This window comes from Hemicordylus capensis, chromosome 11 (assembly GCF_027244095.1).
Source record: "Hemicordylus capensis ecotype Gifberg chromosome 11, rHemCap1.1.pri, whole genome shotgun sequence".
Taxonomy (NCBI): Eukaryota; Metazoa; Chordata; class Lepidosauria; order Squamata; family Cordylidae; genus Hemicordylus; species Hemicordylus capensis.
The window spans coordinates 17311024-17337047 of NC_069667.1; the positions used below are offsets into that span (position 1 = coordinate 17311024).

General features: G+C 48.9%; 1 protein-coding gene across 1 annotated transcript; it reads left to right on the forward strand.

The window, feature by feature from the left end:
- Positions 1-1628: 1628 nt before the first annotated feature.
- On the forward strand, positions 1629-26024 carry IL13RA1 (interleukin 13 receptor subunit alpha 1). The gene is made up of 10 exons (XM_053274368.1): positions 1629-1786; positions 9865-10016; positions 13201-13324; positions 14394-14514; positions 16827-17005; positions 17831-17982; positions 19540-19672; positions 22119-22224; positions 23503-23587; positions 24483-26024. The coding sequence occupies exons 1-10, from the start codon at positions 1729-1731 to the stop codon at positions 24561-24563; spliced, it is 1191 nt and encodes a 396-aa protein (XP_053130343.1). The 5' UTR covers positions 1629-1728; the 3' UTR covers positions 24564-26024.

Here is a 26024-nt window from a genome sequence, read left to right on the forward strand (position 1 = left end):
CAGATGAACTGGGTTTTTGTTTGTTTGTTTTTGCTTGATGGCAGGTTTCCAGAAAGGCAATGGAAAAGGCCTTCTTCTTAGTAATCCCACCCTGCCTCCAACCCTTGCACTGTTTTGCTATCATCATCATCATCATCATCATCATCATCATCATCATTTTACGTTTATATCCCAAACGTGGCCCCGTTTGGAGAGGAGATCGGCCCGCGCTGCTTTGAGCAGCGTGGGCCAGAACGACTCTCCCTGCCTTAAAGGCAGGAAGAGCCATTCTGGCTACGCTGCCAATGCAGTGCGGGCCAATCTCTCTCTCTTAAACGGGGCTGTGCGGCCCCGTTTGGGAAGGAGATCGATTGGCCCTGCTTCATTGGCAGCGGGACCAGGAGTGGCTTTCCCTGCCTTTAAGGCAGGGAGGGTCTCTCTGGCCGTGCTGTCAACGTAGTGCGGGCCAATTTCGGCTCCAAACAGGACTGCGTGGCCCCTTTGGGGACCAAAATAACGCCCCCGCAGGTGTCTGGGGCCGTGTTTGCGGCCCAATTGGGCGCGGCCCGGGTTCTTTGAACCCATTCGCCCAATGGTGGCTCCGCCCCTGCAGCTTCCTATGTTCCTATGAGGAGGGGGAGGAGGAAGAAGAAGAGGAAGGAGGAGGGAGGAGAGGAGAGCTGGTCTTGTGGTAGCAAGCATGACTTGTCCCCTTAGCTAAGCAGGGTCCACCCTGGTTGCCTATGAATGGGAGACTAGAAGTGTGAGCACTGCAAGATATTCCCCTTAGGCTTAGGGGATGGGAAGAACATCTATGTTCCACGTTCTCTCCTTGGCAGCATCTCCAAGATAGGACGAGATTATTACTTTTTTATTGAACCAACAAACTACCAAAGCATACAGTACGTTGCCAAAGCACAATTGTATACGAAGTGGTTGTTTGTATATGATATATCGACAAAGATTTACACACAAGGATCTGAGAGCGTTTCCTGCCTGCAACCTTGGAGAAGCCGCTGCCAGTCTGGGTAGACAATACTGAGCTAAAAAGGCCAAAGGTTTGACTGAGCATTTGGCAGCTTCTTAGGTTCCCAGCCAGGAGGAGGAGGAGGAGGAAGGAGAAAGAAGAAGCCACATCCACGCCGGTCAGCCCTGTCCTGCCTGAAACACCCCCCGCAATGCAACTACTGACCAGACGTGTTATGACAACTGACTTCGTCGGGATGTTGCCCTGCAGCGGCCGAGCAGCTCGGGGGTGCGGGTGGTGGTGGTGGGGGGGGGGTGCGCGCGCCTGTTGTAACTCCAGGGGCGGCAGGGGGTGGTCTGTGCAAGGAGGAAGACTCCAAAGGGGCGCTTGGTTTGGGTCGATCTGCTGCAAGCGCTTTTACGCACGACAGGCGGGGAATTTGGATTAATCGGGGCTCTTTCTTTGAAAGAAGGAAAGGAAAGGAAACATCATAACCACGGCGGCGGGGGGGGGGTGTCAAGGCATGGGAGGGGGCGGGAGGCGAGGCGTCCCCCGCCCCGCCACACACGGCTCGGGGGGCTTGCTCGGCCCCCTCGGAGGCAGGCTTTCCTCCTCTTCCTCCTCCTCCTCCTCCTCGGGCGGCCTCTCGCCTTCGTTCCTTGCCGTCACCGGCGGGCGGGCCCTGGCGCCGCCGACGCTGAGCCGCCCATTCCCGTCTGTGCCGGCCCCCAGCCCTGAGCTGCGGCTGCTGCTGGACGGGACCGGCCGAGGAAGTTCCCAGCATGGAGACCCTCCTGCTGCTGGCTCTCGCCGCCGCCCTCGTCGAGGTCTCCGTCCCAGGTGAAGGAGCGGCCGGGCCGGGGGCCGGGGTGGCTGTGAGTGTGCGAAGGCAAGCCCAGCAGCAAGCCGGGCCAGCAGGAGGCGGAGGGAAGCGGGCGAGAGGGGCCAAGGCCGTCCCCGCCACGGCAGCGGGAAACTGGGGCGTCGCTCGGGCTGGAGGATTGCGGGGGGTGATGACCACTGGAGAGGCATGTCTCTCCCCCCCCCTCCGCCCCGCTAATCTTTCAGGAAGCCCAGATTGATTTAGGAATGGTTTTTATTTATTCTCCACCCCCGCCCTCTTTAAAGTGTACAGATGGGTGCTCAGGCTTAGGTCGCCAGATATTGCAAACACTTTCGGGACCCTGGTTGGATCGCCCCTGTGGCACAAAGGGTGTTGTTAGCTGTTGTGGGAGGGGGGTGATGGGAGTTGTAGTCCAACAGCCCAATGTGTTGGACCTTCTGCCTGCAGAAGAGGGCAGCCAAGATGGTCAGGGGCCTGGGGCACCTTCTGAACCAGGCAAGGCGACAGCATCTGCTTGGGCTTTTGAGCTTAGGAGGGAAAGTCAGCGGAGGGGAGACTTGATAGAGAGAAAATTTTCTCCCTCTCTCACAACACTAGAACCATGGGTCATCCCTTGAAACTGACTGCCAAGGAACTTAGGACCAACCAAAAGAAGTACTTTTTTCACGCAACACATAATTAACCCACGGAATTCTCTGCCACAAGATGTGGAGGCTGCCAGCAGCCTGGCTGGCTTTAAGAGGGGCTTGGACAAATTCATAGCGGACAGGGCTATCAGTGGCTACTAATCTGGTGGCTATAGGCCACCTCTAGCCTCAGAGGCACGATGCCTCTCAATACCAGTTGCAGAGGAGCAACAGCAGGAGAGAGGGCAAACCCTCACCCCCTGCCTGTGGGCTTCTCAGAGGCTTCTGGTGGGCCACTGTGTGAAGCAGGATGCTGGACTAGATAGCCTTAGGCCCGATCCAGCAGGGCTGTTCTTATGTCCATATCCAGGGATCCAAGTTGGAGCACTCTGTGCGGCATTATTACATCCCTGTGGTGAAAACTTAGACTGGCGAGGAATGTTGAAGGGGGCAAGCAAGTTGTCCGGGGGGGGGTACATGCCCCCCACCCCCATTACACCTACAGACTGGAGCGGAGGGAGGGAGGGGGGACTCAATGACTAGATGTTGACTCAGAAATAAACCTGCAGAGCTCGAAGGAATAAAAGGGCATCGTGCTGGAGGTTCCCAGACACTATCGCTCTCAGAACTGCTTGCTTGTTTTTTTAAGGGGGTGGGGCAGAGAAAAGGGAGTGGGGGGGGGAACATTGGGAAAGGGAATTGACAGCAAGAGAGAGCGAGAAGGAATGAATGAGGTGGAAGTATGTTGGTAATTAGGAAGGCTGAAGCAGGCTGGAATTCCCCAAACCTGGGACTCGGGAGGGTTTCTTAACTTCCTGTCTTATAAGTGGCAATCAGAGGGAAATGGGCTCGGTTTTTCTTTCTTTCTGGCGAAGCTGTTTTGGTCGGATTCCTGCTCCTGGAACTCCCGCTCTGTTACTCGAATAACAGAATCCTGGAGCATTTTTGGACAGCAGGCTTTACTGAAGGTTGGCTGCGAGGCTTGACTGCGAGTTCGAATTTGCCCAAAACACCCGACTGAAAGTGGATTTATTTATTTTTATCCCGGACATAAACCAGACAACATGCCAATGCCTAATGAAAAACCCAAATCGTGTGTGGCGTGCTGCCCAATAGCTCACAGGGACTTCGGTGTAAATCTGGCGGATAGGTGAACGCACCCCCTCCATTCCGGAGGAGAAGCGAGCGAAAAGCCCCCACTGGAAATGCTCCTGTTCATGTTTACTCACAAGTCCCACTGAGCTCAGTGGGCTTTCCTCCTTGGTAAACGTGTTTAGGATTGCAGCCTATGATGATGTCTGTCTGCATCTGATCTATATGTCTCATTCTCTAAGACGTATCCATTTAACACGGTGATTCTCTTTATTGAGCAGGGGGAGAGTAACTGGCCCTATCCACCTCCAGCACAGGACCTCCAGTGACTGGTGCTGGTGTCTGTCTTATGTTTCTTTTTAGATTGTGAGCCCTTTGGGGACAGGGATCCATCTTATTTGTTTGTTAGTTCTGTGTGTAAACCGCCCTGAGCCATTTTTGGAAGGGCAGTATAGAAATCTAATAAATAATAATTATTATTATTATTATTATTAATGAATAATCCCATGCGTGGCAGCTCTAATGAGAGTTTGTGAGCAGCTGCGGGCAAAGGAAAGCGGCAGGGGAGAGGCAGGAGTCTCTCCCAGCCCTACCTGGAGATGCTGCCAGAGATTGAACTGGGGGCCTTCTGCATGCAAGCAGATGCTGTTCACTGAGCAATGGCCCCAAGCCCAAGGATGGCATCTATGGGTCTCCCATCCAGGCACTGACCACACCAAGGCCTGCTTACCCTTAGCAAGGTGGCAGTCTCTTGTGCCCTTAGACCATGCTCTGGGACACATCTAGGGCTGTGCACGGGGGTGCCGCTTTAATTCCCTGCTAACTTGGCAAGGAGGCACCGGCAGCGTACCTCCCTGCTGCCCCGTTGCCCCCATCTTCCGGATATGACCGGAAGTCTCCGATACGCTCACGTGCGACAGATGCACGCCCGTGCCAGGGCGCACAGGAGCATCGGAGACTTCCGGTCATATCCGGAAGACGGGGGCAACGGGGCAGCAGGGAGGTACGCTGCTGCCCCGATGGGCTTTCCAAAAGATGGACGGGGGAAAGTGGCGAGAGAGGTAAGTGCACCCTCTTCTGCTCTTAAAATGCCCCCCCCCGCTGCTGTCGAACCAGCAGAAGGGCCGGTTCTTGGAACCGGTTCCATGCACACCCCTATTCACATCCCTAGGGAGACACTGTGCTGGACTGAATAGGGACAGTTGTTAGCCAATGCATTGTCTGGGCATCTGCACACTTTAAGAGCAGTAACCCCATCCTATGGGCTCATTCCTGCTCAGACCCTTGGTATATCTTGCTCTGTATTGTCTACTCTGACTGGCAGCAGCTTTCCAGGGTTTCAGATGGATCTCTGCCTGTAGATGCCAGGTATTGAGCCTGGGACCTTCTGGGTGCAAAACATGCTCAGCTGGGACTTGAGCATCAAGGGCCCCAGTTCTGGCACAGGACACAGGACCCCAACAGAGCCAACACCTACACTTTATGAGGAGTGCCAAAAAGCACAGAGTGTTCCTTAGAAGTTGGTACGCAAGGGCTGGAAGCATTGCTTAGGATACTCTATTGATCACAGATCAAATATGGTTTATTAGTTGTGCTCTCGAATCGCTGTCGACTCCTGGAGACCTCAGAGCCCTGGGGTTGTCTTTGGTAGAATACAGGAGGGGTTTACCATTGCCTCCTCCCGCACAGTATGAGATGATGCCTTTCAGCATTAGGTTGCTGCTGCCCGATGTAGGAGTTTTCCATAATCTGGGAAACCTACCAGCGGGGGTTCGAACCGGCAACCTCTTGCTCCCTAGGCAAGTTAGTTCCCTGCTGCGCCATTCGGTGGCTCATGGTTTATTAGCCAGGGCAAGTCTTACGAAAGGGTGGTCAGTGCAGATGTCACTGATTTTTGTCTCTTGAATTGGTCAATGCGTTCCAGATGGTTTTTCAAAACAAGTGGTGTGAATGGCTCATGGCATAAATTAGTAAGGCAAAGTGGTGTTTCTTTGTGCCTCCAGAAATTTAGAAAGGTATAGCTACAAATTCTGGAGGCGAAATTACTTGTAAACTGGATATGTGTCATGGCTGCCTCACCATTCCCACCCCCTGGGATTTCTAGTTCTCTGAGAAGGCAAGTGAACCAACCTCTTCTTTCCAGGATCCCTTGGAATCTTGCTAGCAGTTTAAACCTGCTTTGTGTTTATACATTAGATATGCCCAAAACATAAAAGCATCAGGAACATAGGAAGCTGCCATATACTGAGCCAGACCATTGGTCTATCTAGCTCCGTATTGTCTTCCCAGACTGGCAGTGGCTTCTCCAAGGTTGCAGGCAGGAGTCTCTGCCAGCCCTATCTTGGAGATGCTGCCAGGGAGGGAACTTGAAACCTTCTGCTCTTCCCAGAGTGGCTCCATCCCCTGAGGGGAAGATCTTATAGTGCTCATACTTCAAGTCTCCCTTTCATATGCAACCAGGGTGGACCCTGCTTAGCTAAGGGGACAAGTCACGCTAGCTACCACAAGACCAGCTATCCTCACTTGCTCTCCATACATCATGACATCTTAAAGTTAAAAGTGTGTCATCAAGTTGGTGTCGACTCTAAATCACCAACGGGGATTCGAACTGGCAACCTCTAGCTTGCTAGTCAAGTTGTTTTCCCACTGCACCATTAGGATTGAGAAATCCTTGGACTGAAATTTTAGGATTGAGAAATCCCTTGGTCTCTGCCCAGCCCACTCACACCACCGATGCACATGCTCTCTCACTGTTTTCCGTTTGCAAACAAGCTCTTCTTGGAGTCAGAACTCCTGCTCTGTTCTAGGCAAGTGGAACAGGTGCCCTTGTGGGGAGGACTCGAGAGCAGAGCAGAAGCTTTGTACATACGATTGACCGTCTCTTGTTAAAGGATCTTGGGGTACAGGGCTGGCTGAAAGACTTCTGCCTGGAACCAAAGAGCTGGTTGGAGGAGTCTTATTATTCTGTAGATCCCGCTTTTCAATGGCAAAGTTCTCAGAGCAGTTCGTGAGGAAGAGATGGTTCCCTGTCCCCAGAGGGCTCGCCATCTTGAAAAGAATCCCAGTTTAGACACCAGTAGCAGCTAGAGACACACTGTACCAGGGTAGGTTGGGTGAGGGACGGTTCCTGCAAACATAAAGAGAAACGCCACTTGAAAAGGTGCCTCTTTGTCACAGGGACATAGGAAGTTGCCGTATACTGAGTCAGACCATGGGTCTATCTAGCTCAGTATTGTCTTCACAGACTGGCAGCGGCTTCTCCAAGGTTGCAGGCAGGAGTCTCTCTCAGCCCTATCTTGGAGATGCTGCCAGGGAGGGAATCTGGGACCTAGATGCTCTTCCCAGAGCAGATCCATCCCCTGAGGGGAATTTCTTACAGTGCTCACACTCCTAGTCTCCCATTCATATGCAACCAGGGTGGACCCTGCTTAGCTCAGGAGACAGGTCATGCTTGCTACCACAAGACAGCATGTCTTTCTCTAGTACCATTAAATGACTTGCATTGTCCACAATTTAGGATGATGTTCTATCTACCCCTGCTAACTGGGCAAAGAGGCACCTTTTAACGTGGTGATTCTCTTTATTGAGCAGGGGGAGAGCAACTGGCCCTCTCCACCCCCAGCATAGCATCCCTCCAGTGACGGTTGCCGGTGTCTTTCTCATGTTTCTTTTTAGATTGTGAGCCCTTTGGGGACAGGGATCCATCTTATTTATTTATTATTTCTCTGTGTAAACTGCCCTGAGAGCAGTATAGAAATTGAATGAATGAATGAATAAATATAGTGGGGGGCATTTTAAAATCTTGTCTCTGGGCCCACTCCAACCTTGCTACGCCCCTGATGCTGTGCTGGGGATGGAGAGGGCCAGTTGCTCTCCCCCTGGCCCTGCTAAATTTAAGAGAATCGCCATTTTAAAAGGTGCCTCTGGACTGAGTTCCCAGGGGTAACAGCTCAGCGGTGGAGGGTAGGCATTGCTCATTGATGGTTCTAGGTTCAACCCCTGACCTCTCCAGGCACGGCTGGGCAAGACCTGGAGATTAGCTAGGGTTGCCATATTCTGGCTTTCTAAATCTGGGTGCCTGATTTGCATATTATGTAAATTGGCTTGGGAATAATTTCTGAGCAGAAGAGTGACTGCACGTTTTGCTCCATTACTCCGCTTCTACAAGGGCTAGAGTTTAGCCTTCTTAAAAAAAAAGAAATGAAATCTGAAATCTGGGTGGGCTAAGCAATCTGGGTGAGGTGCTTAAAATCGGGGGGGTCATGGCAACTCTGTGGAGAGCTGCAGCCTTTTCTCTCCTGGTCGAAAACACTGATCTTGTTGGACCAAGTTCTGACGGGGTCGGAGAAAGCTCCAGATGCTCACAGTCAGAAATTGGCTCCTTCCTTGGGGAGACTTTGTTTCATTTGCATCCTTGTTTCGCTTGCAGGTGAGCACACCTGTATGGGCCAGGTGAACGTCAGTTGTGAGCCTCATGGGCTCTCTCCAGCAGAGCGCACGTCATCTGCACTGCACATTATCTCCATACTGATTTGCGCCTGGGAGATGACACCTGCAGCCTAGTGGGCTTGCTGGTATAATCTCTGTGCCACAGCCAAGGGCAGCATCCGTCCTGGGTCATCCTGTTCAATCTTCTTCCTCCTTTTTGTGGTAGAGTGCTCCCCATGACCGACTTCCTTTTGCATCAGAGGATGTCCAAAGCAGCACGTTCTTGTGGCAACCAAGGGCTTCTGATTGTTATTGTCATAAGTAATCTTTCAAAGACAGAAGGTTTTGTGGTTTTGGGGGTTGGGTTTTTTTTTTATTTTTTAAGGTTTGAGATTTTGAGAAAGTTGTCTTGACCCTTTAGGCAAGGGTTCTTAACCGTGGGTCCACAGATGATGTAGACCAGCAACATCTGGGGACCAGGGCTCCTTGTAATAGTGATTCCCAGGTGTTGTTGACTACAACTCCCATCATCCCCTGTCAGAGGCCTTTGCAGCTGGGGATGGTGGCAGTTGTGCTCAACAACATCTGGAAATCCTTGTTACAGGGATTTCCTGCTCTACGCTGGGAACCCAGAGTTGAGAACCCATGTCTTAGATCAGAGGTTGCCAACCTGCGATATTCTAGATGTTGCTGCACTACAACTCCCGTCATCCCCAGCTGCCATGGGATGTGGTGGTGGCCACCAGCTTGGATGGCTTGAAAAGGGGCTTGGACAAATTCATGGAGGACAGGGCTCTCAATGGCTACTAGTCTGGTGGCTATAGGCCATCTCCAGCCACAGTGGCAAGATGCCTCAAAATACCAGTTTCAGGGGAGCGAAAGCAGGAGAGTGGGTATGCACATACCTATTGCCTGTGGGCTCCCCAGAAGCATCTGGTGGCCCACTGTGTGAAACAGGATGCTGGACTGGATGGGCCTGGGGCCTGATCCAGCAGGGCTATTCTTATGTTCTAATGCAGGCAGGTAAAAACAGGCTATAAGGCACGCAGGTCCCAAGCTGTTTGAGTCTTTAAAGGCAAGAGCCAGCACCTTGACTGGCTTTTGTGAGTTTGAGGTGACAGCATATGTGCGTTGCACACCTTCTTGCATGTGCCCCATGTTAGAGGCCCAAGATGAGAACAATGCACAAGATGCATCATTTAGGAACATAGGAAGCTGCCATATACTGAGTCAGATCATTGGTCTATCTAGCTCAGTATTGTCTTCACAGATTGGCAGCGGCTTCTCCAAGGTTGCAGGCAGGAATTTCTTTCAGCCCTCTCTTGGAGATGCTGCCAGGGAGGGAACTTGGAACCTGGATGCTCTTCCCAGAATGGCTCCATCCCCTGAGGGGAATATCTTGCAGTGCTCACACTTCTAGTCTCCCATTCATATGCAACCAGGGTAGATCCTGCTTAGCTAAGGGGACAAGTCATGCTAGCTACCACAGGACCAGCTCTCCTCTGTGCTCAAGATGCCTTGCACAAGATTCGTTGCACAGGTGTTGGATGCAAACATCCATTGCTTACATGCAGTTTGCTGCTTCATTTTCCAGCTGAAGCCACTGCTGCACGTGGTCTCTCATGGGCAGTTTTCCCTGTCACAGGGATTCCCAGATGCTGTTGACTACAATTCCCATCATCCCCAACTGCAGTGGCTAGGGATGATGGGAGTTGTAGTTGGCAACATTTGGTAGTCCCTGCTACAGGGAGCATTGCTCATGGGTGGACCTCCCTTGGGTTGAATCTTCATGGCGTTGGCATGAGCACCAGATGGATCGCTGAAGCCTTTCTGCTTGCCATATGGATACATCCCTAAAAGGTAGTGATTCTTGAAAAGAACCAGAAATGATGGTATGCCTGCCTGCCTGTCTGATTCCTGTTCCATAGGACCCCCCCCTCGTCTAACTATCGTGAGCCACAGCTTCGATATCGGGCGCTGCCAGTTGAACGTGAGGTGGAACGCTTCTGCGGAGAGCGTCAATCATGCTTGCAAGGAGTATCATAGTGTGGTGTGGACTGATGGAATTGCAACAGACGCGGTAAGCGTTTCGATCTTTTCAACTCCATAGAGCTCTTGTCAGTATCGGAGGGAGAGAAAGGGGAAAACGTCCCATCAAGCAGCCGATGCTGCCTGAAATGATGAGCTGAGAGCTCATTTGGGCTCTCCGCAGCCCAGGCCACGCCCCCTGTGACATCACGTGCACAGGTGTATTTTGGGACACTTGGCTGGCTCCGCGCTTGAGCTCATCCTAACGAGTGTGTGTGTGTGTGTGTATGTGCATGCACACCAAAGGAGGTGCAGCTGCCTCTGCTTAGCAGCTCAGGTTGCTTCTCTCTCTCCCTACGCACTGCCTGCAGGACGGCCATTTGTCAGGTAGAGCTGCAGGAGAGAGAGGATCAACTCCTGCTGCTGCCAGGGGGCAGAGGCAGTTGCAGCTCCCTTGAGAGAGCTCGTTAGGACAAGCCGCTCCCGATTGTAAGGCAATACAAACTCTAAATGTTAAAAAGCGAGGACTTGGGGGGAATGAAAAGCAGCAATCCTCTAACTTCCTCCATCTGCTTTGACTCTGGGACAATGGTGTAAAGTTACATTTTCTGCAGGGACCAAGAACTTGACCTTGTGCAGTCATTTTAGATCTGCCTGGGAGAATCTAAAGATCTGATCCGGCAGAACTGATGCCAGTATAGTGCTTCCTCCCACCGAGAAAGAGGATCGGTTGATCTCTCCATCTTGCATTAAATCCTGAGTTGTTATGGTTGTGTAGTAGGTATTGCTGCCTCTCCTTCCTCCAAATAACGTGACGCAGTTCATGGAAAGTTAGGCAGGCATTGAATTAATTCATTATAACAAATTTTAAAACAGGAAAAGAGAATAAAGTAATATAAGCAGAGGCCTGAGGAAATCACAGTGCCTTTTCCTTGATGCCCAAAGTTGCTTTTCAGCCAAGTTTGGTTCCCAGCACATCTTGCAATTAAAACCTGCAAATGGAATAATATATGGAGGTTCTGATGGCAGTTGATGACATGAAGCTGATTCTTGGCTCGTCCCTCCAGAGCAGGCCTGCTCAACTTCGGCCCTCCTGCAGATGTTGGCCTACAACTCCCATAATCCCTGGCTATTGGCCCCTGTGGCTGGGTTTTATGAGAGTTGTAGTCCAAACACAGCAGGGGGGCCTAAGTTGAGCAGGCCTGATCCAGAGAAAGAAGGCAGGAGGAGTTGGCTAATGGTAAAGATCAATGCCAACCCACAGAGGTTGCTGCTCCTTATCTGCAGAATCTTCTGGTCAGTGGTGTAGCCACTATTGTGCGAATGGGTTCAAAGAACCCAGGCCGCTAATGAAAAGGGCCGCCGAAGCCCAGAGCGAACTCCCGTGTCCCGCCCGGGCTGCCGAGAGCCTGAGCAAACTCTCTGTTTGTTATTTCAAGCAGTGTCAGCTGCCCGATAGGATGAGAAAGGGAAAAACGTCCTATCAGGCAGCCAGCACTGCCTGAAATAACAAACAGAGAGTTTGTTCGGGCTCTTGGCAGCCCGGGTGGGAAGCGGGAGTTCACTCTGGGTTCCTCCAGAGCCCGAGCCATGCCCATGTGCACGTGACATCACGCACACAGGGCGTAACTGGAGGGGGCCACTGAGTGGGACTGGACCCAGGCTGCGGTTTTGTGCACAAAACCAGTATACCCGGTTCAGTTCGAGTCCAAATTGGTTAGACCGATGATTTTTTTTAAAAAAAAAATGCAGATAGAACAATCAGTAAATTTGACCATCCAGCACTAGCAAACGGCAAGAAAGCATAATTTATTTCTTTAGATTTATATGTCGCCCTACTCCCATAGGACCATAAAAGAGAATAAAAGCAAAGACCTGAGCAAATAGAAGTACCCTCACTTGGTGCCTAAACCGCTCTTTCCCCAAGTTTTTTTTAAAAATCTGGTGACACACATTTATTTATTTAGACCACTTTGGGACTATATTTGTATTAAAGCTCATGGCATGGTGGCCCCCCACCTGCCCTCCCTTTTGTTCTGCAGCTGTGCAGCTTCTGCATGATATTTATTTAGAAGCTGGCTAGCTCCCACATTGACCCAGAGGGATGTGCCCTTCCCAGTGCCGTATGGAATGATTTGGCTCCTAAAGCAGAGCGTTTAAAGTGTAAACTTTTGTAGGTGACTCGCCTCATACTACAGCGTATAAAGGAACTCCTGGCTCCCAAAGCAGGGTGCTGAAATGCTCGCTTTTGGAGCAGAGTTAGTGCAGCACCCTGGCCAGTATCCCGTGCAAGCTTGCTCGGAAAAGCTGCCTAAATGAATAAGGTGCTAAGTGGTTTTCAGAACATTTTGTCAAGAGACCCAGTGTGGTGTAGTGGGTAGAGTGCTGGACTAGGACCAGGGAGACCCGAGCTCAAATCCCCATTCAGCCATGAGACTTGCTGGGTGACTGTGGGCCAGTCACTTCTCTCTCAGCCTAACCTACTTCACAGGGTTGTTGTGAGGAGAAACTTAAGTATGTAGTACACTGCTCTGGGTTCCTTGGAGGAAGAGCGGGATATAAAATGTTAAAAAAAGGTTTGGAGACACGGACCCCAGAAAAGTCCCTGTCTTCAGTAGGCCCTCACCACACCTTTGAAAGGCGGGCCTCTGAAGATAGTCTAGACCAGGGATTCTCAATGTTGGGTCTCCAGATGTTATTGGACTTCAGCTCCCATAATCCTTAGCCCCAGTGGCTTTTGGTTGGGGATTATGGGAGCTGAAGTCCAATAACATCTGGGGACCCAACGCTGAGAATCCCTGGTCTAGGTGGTCTTTGCTCCTACCAGCTTTCTGTCTTGGGACTCCCCTGCTGTGGAGCTTGTTCTCACAGATGTGTAGAGGCTTTGGTATACTGTACGTTACAGAAAGTTCATTCCTTGGACTGATGAGGAATCACTCTGGAGGGACTGGTGCATTTTGAACAACTCATATGGAGAACATACATGAGGGAAACATGTAAACCAGAAATGGTTATTGCTGTCCAGTGGTTAAGGCTCATGAACACGATTCCAGGTTGCTGCAATCCCAAGGACAATAATGAGCAGTGTTGCTCTGAAGTTACATGTTGTGTCGGAAGAGACCCTCCAATACTGTATGTTCTTCCAGGGTTGGGTTTGAACTGGGCCTTAAAAAAAAAAATTAATGCACTTTAAAAATCTTGATCAAGCTAAACGATTTCCCCCTATCCAAATTTAGTTGCTGAGTTCCTCCACCGATCGCACTATGGAGGTGGAGCTTGGTAAAAACCTTGGTTTTGGAGTCAGAGAGGAATGCGGGGACATGCGTGGAAAGTGGGTCAATGTCACTCTTCAACAAAATGGTAAGTCTGCAGATATGGTGTGTGTCCTCTGTGTTTATAGAAGACCAGTATTTCTCATTAAGGAAACACCTTTGTAAAAGAGAACTGTGCATGTACCTCTGCCTGGTTCTGATCCCCACCACTGCCCTTCCCCTGCCTTCAGCCAGATTGGTCTCTGGGGAAGACGACTAATATTTATATGCCGCTTTTCAACCAAAGTTCCCAAAGTGGTTTACATAGATATAAATAAAATGGATCCCTGTCTCCAAAGGGCTCACGATCTAAAAAAACAACCCAAAACCCAAAACATAAGATAGACACCAGCAACAGCCACTGGAGGGATGCTGTGCTGGGGATGGAGAGGGCCAGTTGCTCTCCCCCTGCTAAATAAAGAGAAACACCACTTTAAAAAGGTACCTCTTTTGTTCAGTTAGCAGGAGGTACTATGACCCGAAGAGACCATAAAATACCGTCTTTAAAAGAACTCCACTTGCTGCCAATATGTTTCTGAGCAAAATCCAAGTGCAGGTTATTACTTATAGAGTCGTTAACAAATTGGGGTCCAGGTAATTTAAGAGAGCACCTTCTCTGTCATTAACCCCACTGCTTACTCAGATCATATGGGGAGGTTCGGTTACAGCTGTCACCGGCTCGTTTGGTGGCGACATGGGGTCTTCTGTGCGGCTGCCCCCACAGCTTTGGAATGTGCTCCCAGTCCATATAAGAGCTTCTCCATCTCTGGCTGCCTTTGAAAAAAAATTGCTTAAGACGTTTTCTTGGGCCTTTTGATAAAACTATTTTTAAAAACTGTTTTAATTGTTTCTATTGTGTTTTGTTGCTTTGAATTGGTTCACACCGCCTTGAGATTCAGGCGGTTTTAAAATAAAATAGACATCCCAAATCCCCACCCCAACCTGCTGCTGTTTTAGGTGCAGCCCTCTGGGGGTTTCTTCTTTGTAGGCAGATGGAGCAAAGGACTCTGTGGTGTCGCTCACTAGGCAAAGAATAATGCTCGGTCAAGGGGAAGCGCTTGCTGGCATTTGGGGAAGGAGAGCAGTCCCCGTTCTCACTTTCTTGTCTTCCTTTCTAGGCACTGCAGGCACAGGGGCTGTTAATATCGAATGCACTTGGTTTATGGAAAAAGACGTGGAATGTTCATGGCAGCCTGGGAAGAAGGCCCCTGCTGGCACTCACTACACCCTCTCTTACTGGTTTGTACAGGATGTTGTGGGGAATTTGAGAGACCTCGGGTCTTTTTTTTCTGCAGTGCAAAGCCGGGAGGGATTTAATCCAGCAGTTCTAAAACCCTTCGGAACACAGATCTTAGGTCCCCTATCGTCTTCAGCCACAATTGTTGTCATCATCATAGGAACATAGGAAGCTGCCATATACCGAGTCTGACCATTGGTCTATCTAGCTCAGTACTGTCTTCACAGACTGGCAGCGGCTTCTCCAAGGTTGCAGGCAGGAATCTCTCCCAGCCCTGTCTTGGAGATGCTGCCAGGGAAGGAACTTGGAACCTTCTCCATGCAAGCATGTAGATGCTATAGTGTTCCCTCTAACAGGGATTCCCAGACGATGTTGACTACAACTCCTACAACCCCCAAGCACAAACCATTGCAGCTGGGGATTATGGGAGTTGTAGTCAACAACATCTGGGAATCCTTGTTAGAGGGAACGCTGCTCCCAGAGCGGCCCCATCCCCTGAGGGGAATACTTAACAGCACTCACATGTAGTCTCATTCAAATGCAAACCAGGGCAGGCTCTGCTTAGCAAAGGGGACAATTCATGCTTGCTACCTCAAGATCAGCTCTCATCCATCATCATCTGGGGACACAAGGTGGATAACTACTGGCTATTCGATTGAGAGTCTGCAACAATATCCGGGAGTTACTTTTTTCAAGTAGTAGATTCGATCAGGAGAGTTCTGGGGCAGGAAGGTGTCTTTTAATCTCCTTCTGCTATCTTTGCTTGCCAACGGCATTTCCAAAACCCAGCCTCCCCATCACAAAGGATCAGAAAGGAAGCAACCCTGGCCTGTTGCTGCTGCAGCAGCTCCTTTTTGGAAGGAAAGATGCACCCGTTTATTTTTGGAGCCTTCTGTGTTTACTTATTCTTCGCTTTAAATCTACATTGCCTAGTTACCTTCTAAGTCAGCAAAATGTTTTTCAAAGTCAAACGGCCCAGTAAAGTTGTAGATTTTTCCTCGAGTGCCTCCAGACAGCAAATATCAATCTCTTTGTTTTAGTCCAAAAGAAGCCTGCAGTTACAAGCTAAGCCTTGGGGGCCATATTTCAGGAACGTGTCTTGTATAAGACAAGAAAGCAAAGCTCCCTGAAATGGTATACAAACTTTGAGGTCTTAAGTGGTCCCACTCAGTGTTCCCTTGAAGGCGTGTGTACATGCGCACGCACACAAACTACTATGTAATAAAAATCTCGTGCGAATTTACAACCCCACTTAAAAATCCATCAAAATAGAGTAAACAATATAAATAGATTGTGTTAGAAAATAATGGAAAACAGTCTATCCTAGGGATTTAGTTTACTTATTAGGATCGTAGTATTTAAGTTGGTTTGATTAATTGATTAAAACATTCTTGATTAATTAAAAATATATACCTGCTTAATTGGGTAGCAAGTTTTAAAATGCTAGTCCTGAACTCAGTGGCTTGGGAGTTAGCTCCACTGAACACAGAAGATTTCCACTTGAAGAACCTTGAAACCTTGTTAATTAGGAAGAAGAGGAGGAAGAAGAAGAAGACCTAAGGGACTCCCGGCATAGTCTTAAAAAAAAAAGAGGGAGGGAAAGAGGAGAGTTGATGGCGAAGTTAATATCTCCTCTTCCACCCTCTCCTGAAGAGGAAGTGAAAGGGACCAGTGCTGAGATCTCCAAGACAGTGAGTGCACTAGCAGTTCTGCTGGCTTTTCAGAGCCCAGCCAGGGGGAAGGCAATTTCCCTCCAGGGGAAGGTGAAAGAAAAATCAACTGTGAAGACTCTTCACTGAAGAGGCTGCAGCAGCCAACTTGGCAATAGGAGAACCCTGGTAGCACATAGTTGCCACACACACACACACCCGAAATTCCAGGTTTCACCCGGATTTTACGCATCTCGCCCAGATTGCTTAGCCCAACTGGATTTGCCTGGATTTCAGCATTCTTTTTTTTTTTTAAGCTAAGCTCTAGCCCTCGTAGAAGCGGAGCAAAACATGCAGTCGCTCTTCTGCTCAAACATTATTTTCAAGCCAATTGATATAATATGCAAATTAGGCACCCGGATTTGGAAAGCCAGAATAGGGCAACCCTAGGCTAGCGCATCTCCCCTCTTCTGCTCATCTGATGTGCCAGTTGCTGCTGTAGCTGCAGTGGGCTCCCTGTAAAGTGTAAAGCCTGAGCGCCCCCCTGCCTCCGCCCCCAGCAGCTTCATGAGTCTTTATTTCAGCGAACCCTACTGCACTTTGGTGTTTCTCAGTCCGTGCCTAATTGCCTCTCCACTGCTGTTTTTCTTTCTTTCTCCTCCAAGGCATGAAAAGATGAAGACAAGAGAACAACGGTGCTCAAATTACACCTGGAGCAAGGGGTCAGAAGGCACTAGATTTGGGTGCCGTTTTGAACTTCCGTCTTCTTCAGGGCTCCCCAAATTACATCTTTTACTCCAAGGCAATACTGGAGACATTCAGCCTGTGTGTGTCTTTAGGGGCGGTATGTATGTATGTTTGTTTGTTTGTGGATTGATTTATGATCTGATTTATAACCGCCCAGACATACAAGTTTGGGGCAGTATAGAAGTATGTTAAATACAAAATAAATACATCTGCTCTGCTTTTGCCACCCATTGCAAGGGGGAGTGGGTGGCAACAGCAGGCTGAACCGGGTGCCCCATTTCGGTTCTTCCAGGGCCCAGCCCAGGTATCAGAGCCAGCCACTGCGGAGATTAACCTCTGTCATGTGCTTCAATCTTCTGGCACTTTCATTGCAGCCCCTTTGCTTCCTATCACTGCCACAGGCAACCAGAGAAGAAGAAGGGACAGCAAAAGCTATAGGAGGCCTGGGTATGGACCCCATTTTAATTCTTCCAATGTCTAGCTGTCTAGCCAGAGCCAGGCGTGGGGGAATTAATATGGGGTGTGCACAGGGGCGGAAACGCCGTTGGGCGAACAGGTTCAAAGAACCCGGGCCGCACTTCGTGGCCCCAGACACACACCCCGCATCTGACGTCAGACACGGGGGGGGTATTATTTCACTCCCAAACAGGGCTGCGTGGCCCCATTAGGGACTGGAATCGGCCTGCTCTGCATTGGCAGAACAGCTGGAGTGAATCTCCCTGCCTTTTAAAGTGTGAAATTGACCCTCATAACAATATTCTTTTTATATGGGTGATGCCGTATCTATATTTGGTGGACCATATTTGATGCATAGCTTTTAAAATCAATATTATTTATTTGCACATTTAATTGTTTTAAAGCTCATAAGTGTGTCGACGTACAGTTTGTGATGGATTTATATGTACATTGGGCTGCTTTTTAGATACAGCTTCATATATTCCTGAAATATTTGATCCTCCATCGATTTCAAACCTCTCAAATGTCAGAGACGGAATATTAGTGGAATGGACGAGACCAGTCAACCGGAATAATTTGTGTTACCAAGTAGAAGATAATAAAAAAAACCCTTACTATGTAAGTTGCAAACATATCAAAATTGCTTTTTAAAGTTCCCCTGCCCCCTTCCTTTTTAAAAGTTAGATATAATGTCACTGCAAGGTCAGAAATTAGCAGTTGTCAGTGTTCACTGGAAAGAAACTTAAACCTTGGCTGCAAATGTCACATTTCTGGCTTCCAGGGTAACATCAACTATATTATTTGGCTGTCCAAGAGCAGTATTGTAGGTTAAAAATCAGGAGCATGGACCCAATGCTCTTTGGGCTCTATTATGTGCACAGAGGACCTTGACTGTACATATGTGTCTTCAGTGAATACATGTGCAGTCAGGATTAGAGCTGTGCATGGAACGTTGTTAAATATTCCATCGGAACAACCGGTTTGCCCAGTTGTTCTGACAGCATGACCCCGGTTCATCGGAACGTTCTGACCCCTTTCTGAGCACCATCTTGGATTCCAAAATGGTGCTTGGAACATTCCTTCTCGGAACGGGTTGTTTCTTTCCAAGCTTGGAACAGGCCCCCTTTTGGTGGGGGTGGGGGTATTCTTTTGCAAGCTTGGAACACTCGGAACGGCCCATTTTGAGGTGGAACGTCCCAGCCTCGGAACATTCTCCATACCCCTAGTCGTGATGCTGGTGAAGCATTTAAGTGAATGGAAAGGCCGTTGCTCACAGAGGCCCCCTGTGTGCATTGAGCTTCCCAGTCAAACAAGCATGGAGAGACACAGCCCACCAGCAACAGGAAAACAGGGCTCTACACATTTGTTTGTGACTGATATTAAAGTGGCTGATCTAGGGCAGAAGAACCCAACACTGGGTCCCCAGCTGGGGCTGGACTACATCTCCCACCATCCCACCTTCAGCTGGGGACCCAATGCGGTGGCATTGATGAAATTCAGAGCCAAACGACACATGATGTCAGAGTTCCTTGATATTCCTTCCCCCCTGCTTTTTTAAACTTTTCCCAAAGCAGCCGTAGGGAGAGTAGGTTCTAGCTATTGGCCGCCCCTCACAGATTCCCCCAATTTAGACCATGCCCTTCCCCACCATACTGTTGATCATGGAGAGGAGAACTTAAATTTTCCACAGCTGATAATAGCATAGAGGGGAGTGACCTTATGTCAGGGGATCAGCCTGGAGGTAAAAGGTTAGGCCCTCCTCTCCATGGCCCCAATCCAAACCTTGGCCTGCTTGCAGGTGTTTTGGGGGGAACAAAGTATGGGGAGTTCTAGTCGTGGAACTCCAACGTCATGTCTAGATTGGCCCATAGTGAAGGATCATATTGAGAAGGAATCTAATGTTTACAGCTGCAGCGGAAGTCCTTGGATTGCTGAAATACTGTTTCTGTGGCTAATTTGGACTTTGTGCTACGCTTTTAATGTGTGTGGAGTACATGAAGGAATCTTCCATACTATACTGTATATATTTGTTGTTAAAAATTGCCCCTAAAAATTCTTTTCAATAAAAAGACATGTTTTTTTCTTTTCTTTTAAGGATCCACTTATATTAAGCCTAGAGAATGTTGGTTGGTTATGAAAAAGATTTTCTTTTTTTCTTTTTCTTTTCTTTTTAAGACCTTCATGGATTTAACGAAAGAAGTGATCCCTGTTGAGGCTAACGAACAGCACACTTTTCGGGTGCGAGTAAGCCAAAGATGTGATACCTGCCCAAGATGTTGGAGCGACTGGAGCAAGGAAAAAGTTTGGAGTGAGAAATCTTTTCCAGATTCTATCATTGGGCTTTAAAAAACAAAACAAAAAAGCCCTCTTCTTATGCTTGGTAGAGCTCCTCCCCGCTCCGCCATGTCTCCTTCAGGGGTTGCCAAGCTGAGCTCTCCAGCTATTACTGGACTACAACTCCCATCATCCCCAGAAACAATGGCCAGAAGGGGATGTAGCCCAATGACATCTGGAGAGCCATGCTTGGGAACCGCTGGTCTACCTCTTGACAGTGTTTGCTGAGTCCTTGTGACCATTTGGGGCCACTTGCACATGAAACAGTGCAAGGCGCCAGACTATCTTCATGTCCATGTTCATAAGAACCTGGCAGGAGGGGTCACTGTTACTGGGATGTGCACAAAAGGGATTTTGCATGTTTGTTTCAAGCTCAAAACAATACGCAGACGGCCGAAATGTTTCATCAAAACAGCAGTCGGCCGAGTTGTTTCGACGAGACAAAACCCAAAACATTTCGAGTGCTTCGGCCATAAGAAACAGTGGGGAAACTCAAAACACCCCATTATTCCCCATGGGTAGCTCCTAGGGACACCAAAGTGGGTTGGGTAGTAGGGCATAATGGGTGCTACCGGCCACCCAGCCCACAAAAGAAACAGGCATCCCTGCTGAGCTGCCTGGCTAGGCTTCTCCTAAAACTATTCTGTAATATCAGTAGGTTCAAAATGCTGCCACCACGCATCCTAAAACTTGCAAAGAACAGGACCAGTGGATTGGGTGCTGTAATCCAAAGTCCCTCTGTAACTGGGTATTGGGCAAATAAATAAAAAAACCTTCCACATGTAAGCTGTATGAGAAAACTGATAGCTTCTGAACATCTGAGGATGAGTTTGCACCAGAGAATATCCCCCTCCAACCAACTCAGAGAGGCTTGTAAAAAGAAAAGTAAGCTATAATAAAACAGTATCAGGAATATTCAAAACACACAAACCAAAGAAATATAACTTCCCTGATGCAAAGTCTGACTAAACAAACTTTTCCCTAGACTAAACTTCCCTTTTCCTTTGAACTCACTAACCACTGGTCACTACACATTGGTCTATAGTTACTTAGCAAAAGGAATGAGAAGAAAGCCCCCGTCCCAAAGAGGCTCCCTCAATCTAAAAGGAAATGCAAGGGAGACACCAGCAACAGCAGGGACACTGTACTGGGTTGATTAGGGATGGCCCAGCCACCAGGAAGACCTCGGCAGTCACCTAAGGCACCAATTCTTGAGGGGAGGGGGTCTGCTACATGCCTCAGTTTCCTTCTCCAAGCAACCACTGACACGTTTGACTTGTTGGGAGTGCTCATTTGCTCTTTTCCCTGGAGAAAGAGTGAGCAAGTAAAGCCAGCCTTCCTTTGCGCTCTCTCTCTCTCTCTCTCTCTCTCTCTCTCTCTCTCTCTCTCTCTCTCTCTCGGGCAAGGTCAAACGTCACCTAGGACAGCAAAAACTCTAGGGCCAGCTATGGGCTTTCCCAGCCTGATGCCTCTGGCAGAATTGGGTGGCGGGGGCGGGTAGAGGTACTGAAACTGCATCCAGAGGAACATAGGAAGATGCCATATACTGAGTCAAACTGTAGGTCTATCTCGCTCAGTATGGTCTACACAGACTGGCAGCGGCTTCTCCAAGGTTGCAGGCAGGCATTTCTCTCATCCCTCTCTTGGAGAAGCCAGGGAGGGACCTTGGAACCTTGAAAACCACTCTTTTCAGAGGGGAAGGAGAGCTGACAGACAGAAATGGAGAGTAGTCACAAACGTTGCCGAAGTCAACACCGGGAATTCCACAGGATCAGGGGTAGACCGAAATCGGGGTCAGGCAACAACAAACCGGTCCAGATTTCTAGGTCAAGGTTGCTCATGGTAGGGCCGGTCACCACGGACGTTGTTTCCAACACAGACCCAGCTTTCAGGCTGCTCTGAATATTTTATTTATTTATTTATTTATTTATACATACATACATTTTATATCCCGCTCTTCCTCCAAGGAGCCCGGAGCAGTGTACTACATACTTGAGTTTCTCCTCACAACAACCCTGTGAAGTAGGTTAGGCTGAGAGAGAAGTGACTGGCCCAGAGTCACCCAGCTAGTATCATGGCTGAATGGGGATTTGAACTCGGGTCTCCCCGGTCCGAGTCCAGCACTCTAGCCACTACAATCGGCAGTGTGCTGAGAGCCTCGCCCATCACTGCAGCTGGGCCTTGTCAGGGAGATGCAGCCGGGTCAGAGCTGGGACACCTGTTCCTTCTGGCCAGCCTCTCCAACCTACGGCGTTCCTCCCTCTGAGCCTGGCCAAACGTCGCTGTTGGCGATCTGCTCTCTGTTTCCAGCAGGCACCTCAAACGGGCCAGTGGTGGGGGAAATTAGCACTGGCCCATGTTGTCGTCATTTTTAAACGGGCACCAGAACCCTGATTACCTGTTGTTTCTTGCTTTTTCAGAGCCTAAGGACAAACCACCTGACAAAACCTTTAAAATTCTTCTATGTACTATGATTCCATTCATTGTGATAGTGCTGACGATCATTTTGCTAATTTACCTGAAGAGGTAAGAGACTGACTTTGAGCCCACAGGTTTTGTGTTTTGTGTATTTTCACGAGGAGCTACTTGCTCCCTGTATGCTAACGTCTCCTAAAACTGCAATGTTTAATCCAGGATTTCACCAGCTTGGTTTCCCACATGGGGCTGAGCTACAACTCCCATCATCCACAGCCATAATGGCCTTCATGGGAGTTGTAGTCCAACATCATTTGGGGGAACCGAGTTGGAGAAACCCCCGGATTAATCAACCAGATTTTTAAAAGTGGTTGATTAAAAACATGCTCCAAGTGAATTGAGCAGCAGTTTTTTAATTAAATAATAATTATTTTTAATATAACAGCTGCACTTGGCAGACGCAGGAGGGGAGAGCGGGTTTCTGCTTACCTGCTGCTTACAACTGGACATGATTGAGGCTGAGGACTCTTCCCCCAGGAAAAGTCACACAATGATCCCCTGCTAACTGAGCAAAGCAACACCTTTTAAAAGTGGTGATTCTCTTGTATTGAGCAGGGGGGGGAAGCGACTGGCCCTATCCATCCCCAGCACAGCATCCCTCCAGTGGCTGCTGCTGGTGTCAATCTTATGTTTCTTTTTTAGATTGTGAGCCCTTTGCGAACAGGGTGTCATTTTACTTATATCTGTGTAAACCACTTTGGAAACTTTGGTTGAAAAGTGGTATATAAATATTCGTCGTATACATATCATGGCTGTCAGGGACCCAGAACTCACCAAGGCAGTCTGGGCATCTTTTGCAGCTGCAATACTTTGCCATCTGAACATAAGAACAGCCCAGCTGGATCAGGCCCAAGGCCTATCTAATCTGGCATTCTGTTTCCCACAGTGGCCCACCAGATGCCTCTGGGAAGCCCACAGGCAAGAGGCGAGGGCATGCCTTCTCTCTTACTGTTACTCCCCTGCAACTGGTATTTGGTAAAATATAATTGACTGAAACTCATATTATATCCTACTTCTTTAACTGGGTGACAGGCCTACTGTATAGACGGAGATACACTCACTGATTAATTATCATTTGCGAGCCAGAAACAGGGTGTTCTCCTTCCTGACCATAGTTCAAATTGAAGGTGAAATCAAAATGTATATCACTAGGCTTGCTTTCACTATAATGTGCTATGGGTGTATTTTGCAGAAAACACACTGTGGTTCTGACTGGCTTGCTGCAGTCTTGTGTCAATAAATCTTGAGCACAATTTTGAAATATTGCTAAGTCAGTTAAACAAAATCTGCTCTCTTGAATGCCTTACTCTGTTATTGTTTGTCCTGTAGTATTAGGCGGCTGATTCTTCCGACAATTCCCGATCCTGGAAAGTTTCTGAAACTAATGTTTGAAGACCAAAATGAAGATCTTCAAGTGAGTATCAGCCAGTTGGACTTCCATCTTGCAAAAGAGTAGGGGACTATGTTCCTTAGGCACATAGGAGGCTGCCTTATACTGAGTCAGACCATTGGTCTGTCTAGCTCAGAATTGTCTACCCACACTGGCAGCAGCTTCTTCAAGGTTGCAGGCAGGAGTTTCTCTCAGCCCTGTCTTGGAGATGCCAGGGAGGGAACTTGGAACCTTCTGCATGCAAGCATGCAGACGTGCTTCCCAGAGCAGCCCCATCCCCTAAGGGGAATATCTTACAGTGCTCACACATATAGTCTCCCCTTTAAATGCAAACCAGGGTGGACCCTGCTTAGCAGAGGGGACAATTCATGCTCGCGCTACCACAAGACCAGCTCTCCTCCCTTCTTAGAGAAAGGGCATTGGTCTTGAAGAGGCCTTTTCTCCCAGAGCATTAAAAACATTAATAAAAAACAAATAAATATACTGGCTCTTCAAAAAAGGCACCAGACAATTTTTTTAAATGGCTAAACATGATGGGTATTTTTTTTTTTTAAACGTAACAAAAGGGCTGCTGAAAGCAGTGGGAGAGGGAATCCATGCTGGGTCAAAAGCCTCATATCTGTGTCAGTGAAGGTGGGGAGATGTAGATCTTGCTTCACAGCAGGTAAAAACCACCCTGGCTCCTGTAGGGAGGTACATCTATAAGCTGCTAGTCATGATGGCTCTATGGAGCCTCCAGGGTCAGAGGCAGTGTACCCTCTGAACAGCAATGGCTGGGTGGGCAACAGCACAGGAGTTGACTTCTCTTAGTTACCTGGTTGGCCACTGTGGGAAACAGGATGCTGGACAACTGGACAGATCTTTTTGGCCTGATCCAGCAAGTCTCCTTTTAGTACCCGTCTCTCCCTTTTGTCCCTAGAAACAGCCTCCAGAAGACCCACTCAAGGACGAGCAAACCCATCCGCTGACTGTCATGGAGCCCATTGGAAATGAGAACTAAGGAAGTTGGGCCGCTCTCTTTCCATCACACAGCTTCTGAATGTAAACCAGACGTCCCTCAGGGCAGAGTCTGACACTCCCTCAGCTGCTGGGAGATCTCTTGAAGATGCTGTATTGCACACAGCATTCCTCCCCTAATCTCTGCTTGCTGGGAAGCATCTCCTTGGACCAAGGAAACCATGGGACTCAGTAACTCACAGGGCCTTCCTCACGTGACCATGGGCATCGTCAACTGCTCCCTTGTTTGTCATCCTTCTTCGTTCCACCCGTCCCCAAAAATATGAACCCCAGCCCTTCATTCCCTGCATTAACTTCCTTAAACAGCAAGTTTGCTTTGGAGGACAACCCGTTCCCCTCAGGTTTTTTGCCAGTTGAACAGCAGGACCTTTCACAGCAAGCCTGGGGGAAGCTTGGCTGGTCCTCTCCAGTGGAGTTCTAGCAAGCCCCTCCAAGTGACACCAGAAACTACTCAAGTCCTTCCCAGAAGGGCTAAGACAGCTAGGCGTGTGAGGCTGGCTCTCGTTCCTGGGCCCAGGGCATTGCCTCTTGCTCCTGGATTTGTGCCCACATTGTGTGTGTGGTCACAAGCACACAGGTGGATGGAGAAACCCCGAGAAGAGCTTATGCATGTCCTCATCGCTCAGCTGTGGTTTTGGATTCAGGAGCACTTGTGTGACTCGAAGTGGGAACCTTGGGAAAGGCCACAAAGGTATACTGTAACTCAGGCCTGCTCAGCTCCGGCCCTCCTACAGATGTTGGCACTGAAGTGCATCTTCTTAAAGTGTGCCGTTGAGTTGGTGTCGACTCCTGGCGACCACTGAGCCCTGTGGTTGTCTTTGGTAGAATACAGGAGGGGTTTACCATGGCCATCTCCTGCACAATATGAGATGATGCCTTTCAGCATCTTCCTAGATCGCTGTTGACCGATAGAGGTTTTCCCATAGTCTAGGGAACATACCAGCGTGGATTCGGATCGGCAACCTTCTGCTTGTTAGTCAAGCATTTCCCCGCTGCACCACTTAAGGTATAGATGTTGGCCTACAACTCCCGTAATCCCTGGCTATTGGCTACAGTGGCTGGGGATTATGGGAGCTGTAGTCCAAAAACAGCTGGGGGGAGGGGGTGCCACCTCTCTTGATTTTGATGGAGCCTCACATGACCTGGCTGCAACAGATGGTGTGGCTGTACAGCTCAGTGGATTGAGCCCTCTGACTCAGGTGCTTGTCAAAATCTGTGGCAAGATTTCCAGCCTTATTTCCCAGTTGTGCCAACATTTCCTGTGACTATTGCAGCAAACTGCTGGACAGAACTGTGATTCCCCCCCCCCCTCTTAAAGTGTTATACACTTTTGAATGTCTGTTTCCTTCGCGGGGGTGGGGGAAGGGAGGGGTTGTGTTTTTGTTTTTAAACGATTGAAATGTTTCTGTTTGTATAAAGACTGTGCAAATGTTTTCAGTAGAAA